Here is a 12,479-nt window from a genome sequence, read left to right on the forward strand (position 1 = left end):
CATCTGATAAGTTGCTTCGAAAGGGGTTGCCCAGGAGAGAATGGGGCTCTTGGGCTGAAGAAGGCTTCTTGCCCTGATTTAAACATTACAAAGTTAAGTACAATTTTTGCACCAGTTCAAGAGAAGTTAGCGTGGCGAGGGGCATTTCTTGTGTGATGGTAACAGCACTTCTGTTTTTAGGGCTGTGGAAGAAACACATTACTTAACGATAGGATAATCACTTTTCATCCGTGACTCAAGCAGAAAGCAAAACAATTCAGAGAGAAAAATATGCCAATAACTTAATAGTTTATTAGTCAGTCAACAATATTACAAATATTTAAAAATTACTTATTATATAAATAGTTGGCAGCAAACTATTCCATTACAGAGTTAAATTACCAGTACAACAGACAGACTGGAGATTTAGACACCTGGAAGATAACAGTAAAATGAACTAAAATATTTTAACAGAAGATTTTAAGCTGAAGGCGATTAACTAGAGAACCAATCTGCCAGCACCGCTGCTGGGTCACCCCATTCATTTCACTGGGACTTTTATGGGGCTCCACTGAAACCAACGGAGGGTGCTCAGCGACGGTGCTTTGTGCATTGGTTCCTTTGTATCCATAAAAAGCATGGGTTTTCTTTTTATTTAGAAAAAAATAAAAACTGTTTTAACACCACATTAGGAATACAAAATAAAATTAACTGAAAATATTAATTTGCATATCAAAGAACCATTTATAATTACAATCCAAACACTCCATAAACCACTTGTGCGATTCTTTACAGAAACTCGGAATTTAGAAACTAGTTGCTTTAATATTACAAAGATTTAGGCTCCAAAAATAATTCAACATAAAATAAACTTTTAGCAATTAGCGTCATAAAATTATATATTTCCACATAAAAATACAAAATAATATTAATGACAAGAATATGAAAAATTATTCCAAGTATTTTTGCTATTTGAAATAAAACAAACAAACAAAACCCAAAACGACAACAAAATAGAAATATGCATGAAAAAAGTCTCTCCTTTTGTTAGCAAAACACTATCCAAAATAACTACGATCATTTACATCAGTACAAAGATTTCTGGATTTTAAAAAATATTTGCAATGACAAAAGGGGTTTTCTTTTCTGACAGTAAAAAATGACACTGTGGATAAAATTTGCAAAAGATGCAATGAAAAAAATAAAATTTGCATTAAAAAGGTTTACACTGTTATTCTTTTTATACAAACATTAGAAACAGTATTGCACGTCACAACACAGAATCGAGGTTAGTCAGCCTTCCAAAATGTGTTATATTCAAGTTTTGTAGCATCTTTGAGGAGAGGCTCTGTGCAGCCAGATGCAACAGGGAATAAAATATCAAGTGTTTTCCATACACAAATATATAAATGCTAAATGTTTCCTTCTTAACAAAAAGTGTGGACTTTTAAAGTATTTTTTTTTCTTCCACAGTCATATGTTTGGGCAGCAATATGCACATTTGGGGAAATAAAAGAAGCTTTAAAAATACAAAAATACAATAAAATTAACAATCTCCTACAAAAATAGTAAAATAAATATGATTTATATAAACAAAAACCAATACAGTGTTGAACAGTTAAGAAAATAAGGGCGCAATCCACCAGGGAAGTCTCTTACATTATTACCCTGCCTTGAAACAAACAGGAGCTGTGCAAAAGCACATTATCTCAGCCTCCATTGAGATGAATGTGCCCATTCACTTCAAAGAGTGCTGATGCAGGAGAACTTCCAGGGGGATTGTGTCCTAGGAACATGGATTTAAAAAGGAATAAAAAGAGGAGATGTAAGTTACAGGAGCTATTAGCCTCAATAGCTCCAGAAATGAAGTGAGAAGCATAGCCTGATATTTAGAATAGTTTACCCATACCAAAGGAAGGGTATCACTGTTTTCTTTTTTATTTGGGGAGAAACAAAGGATTTTTAAACATCTCCAATTATTTCAATTTTCCATATTCATTTTCATTATTTAAAACATGTAAAGGCTCTTTAATTTTAAACTTCAAGCAAGAAATATGAAAATAAAGTTAAAAACATCTGCGGAATTAAATTATATCTAAATAATTAACATTGCAAAACTACTGATTTTTTTTTTCCATTTCTAAATTCCAAAAATTGAGGTATAGCAAAGGAGATGTCGTCAGTCAAAAAAAAGTGTGCCTTAAAATAGCTGACTAGTTGGAAAAAAAATCTCTCACAGAGATATAAAAATAGTGCATAACAAATGTCAAAAATGGATCAAGGTCTGGCAGGGTTTAAGGTTAGAAAAGAATACTCCAAAAAATCTGGAGGATCATGGTTAAGTAACAAATAGGGTACATTGACAACTAAATCAGTTAAAAAGCTCTTCTTAAAACAGCATCAACTTTAAAACTTTAAAAACTTGAACCACAACCACAACGAAACAGCAGATTTAGACATGAAACCACATATTGAACAGTACCAAAAAGCACATTGCAGACAACCAATATAAGAGCAACACTTTGCTTACACGAAGGATTGTCCCCAAGGGATTGCCAAGGGCAAAACCCTTGCAAATTTCTCTCTTGGAATAAGACTTTCAATTCTGCACTGGGTGCTTGCTTAAACTGTAGAGTGGCTCTTTCTTCCATTGAAACATAAGGGCTAGTTGCATTAAAATGTTTTGTGGAGGACAAAAACACTGCTAATGAATTTCTTGCATTTCAACCCAGAAACAGCCCCCCTCCCTCCCACCCCCTCAAAAATCTTGCAAGCAATGTCGTCGCTTAGAACTCCTTCATCAAAATTAAAACACTACGCTTGACTGTCCGTCAACTAACTACATTTCATGCAACAGTGACCCTAGTTTGACAGAAGTCTTAAACGCATCTAAGGTCAAACAAGCACACGCAGTTTAAGCCAGATTTCACTGTTGTCTTAAAGGTAAGATTTAGCTTATGCAACTAGCTGTCTGTATATTACACCATCTCCATTTTGACTTTATTTTATTACTAAAGCATTAAGTTTTCTTGTATGAGCACATTTTAGTGCTCATTTCTCAGTAGTTTCCCATTTGGTGACTGGTTAGCAGTGGGCTGGCCATCTTTGGTTTGTAAAGGAAGTTTTAACCGTGAACAATCAAGAGGGCTGAAATAAATAGAAATCTATTTAAAAATCTAGTAATTTTGCTCAAACGTGTCTAAGCTACACCACTCCACACTAATTAGAACCACACATCACAAAGTTGCACAGAGATTACAATATTACATCCAGTCTGCAAAAATTGAATTCCACTACCAACCAGGTCACAAAATGGCTGCACTTTCTAATCTAAAACTAGTTTGCATATTGTACACATGTAGGACATTTTTAGAGAAAAAAAACTTGAGTCACAATAATGCATGCAAGTGTCTTTTGTTACAAATTTTGCGGTTTGCTCATGCTATCTAGATTTCAGAGCATTAAAAAAACATTTTCAGTAACTCACCTCTTGTTAGATCTAGTGCATGCATATGGTGTATACAGGTAAGTAAACATGCAATTTTTCACATTCTAAAACTATGGCACTTTATGCCATATTGTGCTGCCTGCATTTTAATCGGCAATGCAGTGTATCTTAAAACGTTTTAATCCCGTATTAATAGGTGGCATTACACACAACACCTATATAGCAGCAAAGCTAATACAGCTTGTGATTATAAATGTTTAAAAATAGCTAATAAATCAGATTATCTTGAGGTATTATTTCTTGCAAGTCAAAATGGAGAGCAAAAAATCAACCCTATTTTTTTTAATCGATGTATACACTGAAAATAGCAACAACAATAAAAATAAGCTTTTTTGTAGCAGACATATCCCATCTTCACTATTTTTGCTACCTTTGGTAAATTACTAGGGCAGATCTTGAAGTTAAAAACCCATGTTTAGAAATAAGTGCACGCTTCACCCACTAAATATAGCAGCAGACAGTGTGCCCCTATGCAAAAACATTCTCATATCTAGTTTTAATTTTACATATAAAAATAAGTTGGAGAAAATACAAAAAAACATTTTTTTTTATTTTAACATGAAAATATCACAAAAATTATTAAGCCTGAGATGTAGGGTTTTGGTGAAAAACAAGAGGCTTTGTAGTGTTTTGGCTGCTGAAAAAGATGCATGTATTGAGAGTCGGGGTGAGAAGCAGAAGAATGCACTTATTTCTTCTGCATGTCAGTATCTTCAAACACAGTAAGCCACATGCACCCTTTGTTCCTTAAGGAGATGCTGGAGAAGAAGCAGGCTCAGTTCCAGCGGAAGTGGATCTGGCGCGGGCGGTCAGCCCCTTCCTTAACCAATGGCTTATGGAATTCACGTCCTGCCCGAGAGTGGATATTCGCCCAGCAAAACTCACAGTAATACTGCAGGCAAGTGACATTGGCACAAAAAAAGGGAGCAAACTTTCCACCACACCGTGCGCCCTGGCATTCGTCACACATCTGGTCATCCAGCACATATGGCTTTACCTCCACCTGTTTAAGAAACAAGCGCACAAGAGGACAAGCGATCGGATTAGCTTCACATATTGTTGTTAAATCTGTATCCTTTCTTTTCTCCAGGGAAATCAGGGTGGCATAAATGAGCTCGCCCCAGGAGGACAGTGCACATCAGTCAAGTTATATCAGATAGTGACTGGCCCAAGTTAATATAGTGAGCTTCATGCTGAACAGGGGCTTTAACACAACCCGTATTTCAAATTTAACAACTGATCCACTTCATCACACTAGGCCTCGAGGATTGTTTTTTTCTGGGAAATAGGGATGGTAGTGAGAAGCAAAGATGATGTACAGTATTACATCTGGACTCGGGGCTTAAAATGAAGAAGTAAAAAATTATCAGTGAACAATTTGGCTTGCCCTCTCAAATTTTGACAGGCACTTTTACAATAGTTTTATAGATTATAAAATTAGAGTTTACAGTAAAAATCAGAGCCAGGAAATCAAAGCAAATAAGTGAAAAATGACACCCCCCCCCCCCGCAAATGGGTTTTAACTAGTTTTCACTATGTATGTATAATAAAGTTAATCTATTCAGAATCCCAGTTCAATATACAACTATCAACAAATTGTGAAGATGTGCTGTGAACATGCACACACACACGTGAACCAAATTTATAATTGTGAGTATATGACTCTCGTGTTGAGTTTTTGTTCAAAAAATATTTACTTATTGAAATGACCCTGAAGTGTATATGGATTGTGTCACTCATTTAATAAATCTCTGTGGCTGAAAAATATGACATCATCATCAAGGTAGCTACCATCACAAAAAAGAACAAAATTCATCAGTATCTATTGGACCAGGTTCCACTGTGTTACCTCTCACTGGAAAGGTATTTCCATGTGCTACAAAACTTTCCATTTTGCTTGAAAACTTCCCCTTTTAATTTTGGGTAAAAAAAAACAAAACATTTTTAGAAGTATTACAAAACTGACAGCTTAATTACAATTGTTTATTGGTTTAGTGTTTGCAGTGCAGATGCCCCCCCCCCCATAGAAATGTCTTTGGGTGAGGAAATAATTTAAACATCTCCTATGTCCAAGAAACATGTTTTCTGGAACACATTCTATTATAGAAATACCTTTCCAAAAGAGTTTAGTGAATTAATTGGTTGAATAGATACCTAAATAATGTAACTGTGTCCATCTTGATGATGTAGTCACAGCTGTAAATAACAGCTGAGAAAGTGACATCATAGATATTCTTCAACTACCAATATTTATGAATCAAAAGAAACTATATATACATTACATTTGATACTGAAGGATTTTTCACACATTATGCTTGCAGACTAAATGTGAAAGTGTTAATAGACTCCACCAGTGGTCAGAAATGTAGAGATCTTATTAAAACTTCTGCTAATTAAATCCTAAAAAGATACAGGATTAAAATGTTATATTTTATATATGCAAAGCAGAAATATGTAGGATGGATGTTATCCTTTTCTTACTTGAGTTGTAGTTGCATCAAATAGTTCTGGATCATTTTCTTTCCTTGGCTAACTTGTTTATTCTTTACCTGACCACTCTAGGAAAGATTCAGTAGCATTGTAGGTGGGTGAGGTGTTTATGTTCTATTTGCTAAAAGCCTTAAAATAATCCCAGGCCTTTGCTGTTCATTAATGCCAGCTTGTTGTGTCTACCCTGGAAATGCTGCTGTATTTTAATGTATTTTTATATTGTTGTGAATTGCCCTGAGATTTTTTTTTGAAAGAAATCATTTTAAATAAACAATTTTCCAATATATGTTCTTATTTACTTAGTGGTGGTACTCTGGTAGCCCCAGCATCTTCATTCTAACACTGCAAGCTATTTCTCAGCATGCTTTTATAAAGGTGTCTGTTAAGGTTCAGTGTGGATTTTCAGGCTGCCAGAGAGACACCAGTCTTGCACACTGTTTTCCTCCTCAACAAATCTGCCTGCCCAAATGGAAAAATGGCAGAGGTCCAGTGCCCAATTTGCATGAGACCTGTGCTTGCTGCTGAACTGAGAAATCCTTACTAATTTTGCAAAAGGTTAGTATATCTGAATATAAATTTTTAAAAACTAAATGTTACAAGTTTCTAAAAACAGCCTTTATTTAAATTGATGTATTCTGTGATGACCAATAGTTCCCACAAATAAATTCAACTGACTACTCCCCAAAAGTTGATTGTTCCTGCGTGTCTTTCACAATATGATGATTTATGTACATGTTTAGACTTTCAATCGAAGTAGAACTGGTGTGTGTGTGAAGGGGGTGGCATTGTTCATGCCGGCTCTGACTCCTTGCTGTACCCAGTGTCCATACAATCCCACCTATGTGAGACCTAAAAGCATACTCCTCAACATAAGTGGACTTTGTTCCTTCAAATCAGTGTGGTGAGGGTGTGTGACGAACAGGTAGAGATCAAACATATGTAGGCATTTGACACACGTCAGTCAGTACAATGTGCTATTTGCCCATTCAAACTCTCAAAGATATTCCTAAGAATTTGGATTGGGGTCGACAACCATTTTATAAGCTCATCAAGGGGCCAAAGTACACAGAAGTTTTGGAAACCTTGTCTGGTGAGACTTTTATTCGGGATACAGTTTCACCTCGGTGTAACTTTTTTGGCACCAAAAATCTCTGTGTTGCCCATATTTTGTAAGTCACTGTTTGTTGCTGATTGACATGATCAGATGATCTAGACCAACTAACACCTTCCGTTATCTATCTCAAGCACTCTGCTGCCAGAGATCTGTGGCAACCCCTCCCCACCTTTGACTTGCTTCTTGTCATGCTAGTCAATGTTATCACTAAACAACTTCTTACATAATGAAATCAAATCCAAATGTTGCCCAAATATAGGTTGAACACAAAACATAGGTAAGAATCCCCTTGAGATAAATATTCAATTATCAAAGCTTGACAGAGATAATTTCTGACTGACTGTCCACTTTTGGCTTTTTTGTATGAATCATGCATTTATTCATATATGAACCACCTTGTGGCTCTGTGTCCACCAAAGTGACTTCTAATACACAAGAAATTAAAATAAGCACCATATGGTTCAGAGAGAAGAGAGGTTTTCAAGAAACCAGAGGAACTGGAACTACTGCATAGGGAGATTGATTTATTCTCCTCTTGGCTATGTTACTGAAAGGTCTAGCTTGACTTGAATAACCTGCAGGGAGACAGTAGACAGGGACCTGTGACTTATTTTGGGAGGGCAAGGGGCTGCCCTACTGGAAATTTCCCCAGCTGTTGTTGAAGGTTCACCAACTGAACACTGGAATGAATGTCTCTCTGGAAAAACATGCTGAGTGCTTCAGGAATCATCTACATGTTCAGTGAAATCACATGTTGATGTATCATACTGGACGGAAACACGCTATGTAGCAGGAAACATATTCAAAGATAGGGCAGTGGAGATATATAATTGGCATGTGTGTGTGTGCGTGTGTGTGTTTTCTAAGAGCAGTGCTTTTTCAGGTACCAGCACCTCTCTTTCTTTGGTTAAAAGATGTGACTTACTGTAACAACGTCATGGTGAGTACCAGCACTTATTTTTCTAGAAGAAAAGCACTGTGTAAGAGCAAATGCAGCTCCAAGCTCTGGAGCAGGTCTACGGCACCATGGGAGGAATATTAACCCTCCAATAGATTAGAGCCAGTTAATCTTAACATCTTGTAAGATCCTGACATCCCACACAGACACTAGGCAATACGTTTTTCTTAACGGCAACTGGCTTGCAGCCCAGGCTGTGCGCATGCGCACACACATACACCCTTTGACTTTGCGCCCAAGTAAAGTGCCCCCTCCCATGCTTAGACCCTCATATGCTTTTCAAAATGCAGTCTGTCCAGTTGCTCCCACAGAAAATAATAGTTGCTATGAAATACAGCAATGTCATGATGGATATTAATTTGATACAACTTACTCGTTTATCAATATCACCATGCTGAAGCTGAACAAACCGAGCACTAATAGCAGCAATGTAGCTCTGCTGATTGGAAAAAGCAACTCGCCCAGCACCTTTTGGATATTTGAGTTCAGGATCTGTATCAATTCCTGCGTAACAAACTCCACCATACAGACGGTCCATTATCATGGCTAATTCCACTACAGAAGAACAAAAAACATTGCAGTAACATTAAACTATAAGTTGATACACTTTAAATGGGACACATATTTATAAACTATAATAGATTATGGGATGGGAAAACCCATAAGCCATGGATTCTGTGGTTTGCTGAACAGCAAAAACAGTGCCTAGAATTAAGAGTTAAGCTAGCAGTGGTGGGACAAAAGGGCAACTTGTACTGTACAAGGCTACAATCCCCGGCACCAGGCAACACCTGCTTGCAGTGCTGTTGTGTTAGCAAGGGGGATAACACCCACTGTGGTGCAACAGTATTGCACAAATATCAATTTTCAGACAAAAGGAGACGGGTTTACCAGTGGCATTTCATGCTGCCTCCTACAGGCAGAAGTAAATGTCTAGACATTTTGTTGCAGTTATTTTTGTTCAACTGCTAGCAATAACCTGTAGTGATGAGAAGGGTTTTAGGACTGCGTGGTTTTGATCCCACAAGGTATCAAGCCTTCCCACATTCCCTTTTCAACCTTTGATGTCCGGATTTTCACAGGTGGGCGTGCCAAGTGATTGATTCACCTTTCAAAGTTGGCCCACAGGGTGCAGCCAAAAAGCACTGACACAAGCACCTGTTTGATAGCAAATCCCTAGCAAACACTTATGAGAATGCCTACTAATAGCTCTTTAACAGTACCTGACAATACGTGAAAGTAACTTGACGCATTTTAAGATTAACAAATTTATTTTGGCACAAGCTTTTGTGGACCACAAAGCACCACATCTAATACATGAAGCATAATTCTAAAATGGCAAACAGATGGGGTGGAGGAAATGTAGAAGAGTAAATGAAATGCAAAAAGAACAGGCAGTGACTATTACATAAAAGGAAAATAGTTAGTGACCAATTAACGAGGCAGTGTAAGTAACAGCACATGCATCCTGGTATTGGTACTCAAACTGTCATATGTAGCTTTTTAAAAAAGTATAATCTCGATTCAAGCCATAGGTGACAGAACTGATTTGCCTAATAAATTTAATCCATCTGATTCTCTCAGTGGAGTTTCCCTTCCAATTGTCTGTGTTCAAAAATGGTTATCTTGAGGTCAGTTACACAGTTTCCTAGTAGACTGAACTGTTCACCTACTCATTTCTGGATATTACCAAAATGTCAGATTTGCATCCACTTATTCTTTTGCACTTTTGCTTATGTCCTGTAATAGTGTCGCTAGGGCAGATCAGAGGAGAACACTGGGATCTCAGTTTACTGCACAGTCTGGTCTTCCTGTTTGTGTCTTTGTTATGTGGCCTGTTGTTGGCTGAAATCAAAGTACTGTACCACAATTAAGCTAGCTTGTGAACAAGGGTGGTATGTGTGTTTAAAATAATGCAAAGATAGTGCAATGTTAAAATTTGCTACGGTGCTTTAACAATTCTATACTTACCAGCTCGTAATGGCCTGGGGACACCACCAACAAAAATTGTTTTTCGGGGATCAAGAGGCTGAGAACCATCCATCACAAAGTCACTATCACTTAAGTTCCAGGGACGGATCTGGACCTATTAAAACAACAAAGAATAGATCTGCATATAAAGTATGTAGTTTATTAATGCTTGGGACATAGGTAATTCACATACAATATAAATAGGTTCAGTACAAAACCCAACAGTATAAAATACTGTATAAAACCACTGTGCTACCTAGAATCATACATAAAACCTACATCTTCACAATACTACGTAAATCACAGTAACATATGTAGAACTTACAAATTGAAAGAGTAAAATTTAATACAGATTAAAAACATTAATTATTAAAAGATATTAAGGTTAAACAAGAGCATCTCCAAAAGTCAACTGCAATCTCCTTAATAATTCTTGCCTGGATTTTCATTGCTGCTAGGGCAAAAAGAGAGACCTTGTGGGTTACCCTACAACTGGTGTCTGACAGGAGGTATATTCTGGAATGGTATGGAATATAGATGAGGCAAAATAGATCCCAGAAATTTGGTTTTTGGATCAGATTAAAGTGAATAAAAGAACTAATAGATCCTCAATATCTGGGACCCTGCAAATACACAAGAGGAGTGCCAAGGAGGTATGAGAGTATCTGCCATCAATCAAAGCTGTGGGCATCATTAAGAAATGAAGGGCTTTAAATGCCTGTATAGCTTTGAAAGGGATGTGGGTGGCGCTGTGGTCTAAACCACTGAGCCTAGGGCTTGTTGATTGGAAGGTCGGTGGTTCAAATCCCTGTGACGGGGTGAGCTCCTGTTGCTCGGTCCCAGCTTCTGCCAACCTAGCAGTTTGAAAGCACAACAAAGTGTAAGTAGGTAAATAGGTACCACTCTGGCGGGAAGATAAACAGCATTTCTGTGCGCTGCTCTGGTTTTGCCAGAAGCGGCTTAGTCATGCTGGCCACATGACCCAGAAAAACTGTCTGTGGACAAACGCTGGCTCCCTTGGCCAGTAAAGCGAGATGAGCACCACAACCCCAGAGTCGTTCGCGACTGGACTTAACTGTCAGAGGTCCTTTACCTTTTTAAGCTTTGAAAACAGTAACCAAGGGGTATGCACTGGCTATAAGATTTGGTTTGAGCCCTTATTTGGTGCTGTAAAAATTGGTTTAATTTGGCTTGAACTGGGTTCAAATCAGACCTCTGGCTTAGAAAACCTGAGCCTTTGTCTCTCCTCACTGACTATAATGGAGAAATCAACGAATAGCTCCACATTCTTCTATTTTGGACAGAACTGAATGAAATTTATAGTTATTTATTTATTTATTTATTTATTTATGTATGTATGTATGTATGTATGTATGTTATTTACATTTATGTCCTACCCTTCCTCCAAGGAGCTGACGATGGTATACTTGGTCTCCCCCTTCTCATTTTAGGTAACCCAGCGAGTTTCATGGTTGAGTGACCTTGGGACTCCCAAGTCCGAGTACAATATTCAAACCACTATACATCACACTGGTTCATACTGGTCCCATCTCAGTGAACACAACCTGACAAACTAGACTAACAGGTACAGGGTGCTTTTAAAGTATGAATTTTAAAAATAACCCTCTATAATTTTTTATTTCTTTTTTGCCATATTAGATGAAATTTGCTAGCATAGTAGCTCGTTCCGAGGAGATAAATACAGTGGTACCTCGGGTTTATACGCTTCAGGTTACAGACTCCGCTAACCCAGAAATAGTACCTCGGATTAAGAACTTTGCTTCAGGATGAGAACAGAAATCGTGCTCCGGCGGCACGGCGGTGGCAGGAGGCCCCATTAGCTAAAGTGGTGCTTCAGGTTAAGAACAGTTTCAGGTTAAGTACAGACCTCTGGAACGAATTAAGTACTTAACCCGAGGTACCACTGTACTGCTAAATTTCAGAAGGATTGGTGCAGGATATTTAGAGCTAGGCACCTTTACATTTGATTGAACCTTTATATTTGATTGAAAGGATCTCAGAAGGGTAAGTGTAGACAACTAAGGAATGGTGTTGAATGAAAAAATATATAAACAGTTCCAGTCTTTTTTGTGTCCTGCTCACTGGCATTAAAGTCAGGAACTAAATACAAATCTGATTTAACATGCTGCATGTTTAACATGTAGGGGCATGTGGCAGGGGCAGAACCAGAAGGGCTTGAACATGCAGCATTTTGCATGCAAGCACCTCTAGCAGAACTACCAAAGAGCACAGAACAGACAAGAACAGGGTTGATGTATTACTTCACTGTGATAAGATCAACTTGTTTAGTTGCTGTCTTTCAATATTCAAGGTACTGAACTTTTTATATCAACTGAATATATCCAGATGTTTGGGTCCAAGGATCAAAACAGTTATGAAAATTCTAGCAGAACCACTGCAGGGATCTGAGGAGGATTAACCTTCTTCCCTGCAGCAGC

General features: G+C 37.6%; 1 protein-coding gene across 4 annotated transcripts in view; it reads right to left on the reverse strand.

Annotated features, from left to right (window-relative positions):
• Window positions 1–271: 271 nt before the first annotated feature.
• Window positions 272–12,479, reverse strand: part of CPEB2 (cytoplasmic polyadenylation element binding protein 2) — a 64,141-nt gene continuing 51,933 nt past the window's right edge. For all 4 annotated transcript variants that reach the window (XM_083399008.1, XM_083399009.1, XM_083399010.1 and 1 more), the window contains 3 exons: window positions 10,021–10,135; window positions 8,423–8,604; window positions 272–4,490 (listed from right to left, as the gene is read on the reverse strand). In XM_083399008.1, the coding sequence (XP_083255134.1) occupies window positions 4,263–4,490; window positions 8,423–8,604; window positions 10,021–10,135 (525 nt within the window). In that variant the 3' untranslated portion in view covers window positions 272–4,262. The remainder of the gene's footprint in view (window positions 4,491–8,422; window positions 8,605–10,020; window positions 10,136–12,479) is intronic.

Source organism: Podarcis tiliguerta (assembly GCF_965153285.1).
Source record: "Podarcis tiliguerta genome assembly, chromosome: 9".
Taxonomy (NCBI): domain Eukaryota; kingdom Metazoa; phylum Chordata; class Lepidosauria; order Squamata; family Lacertidae; genus Podarcis; species Podarcis tiliguerta.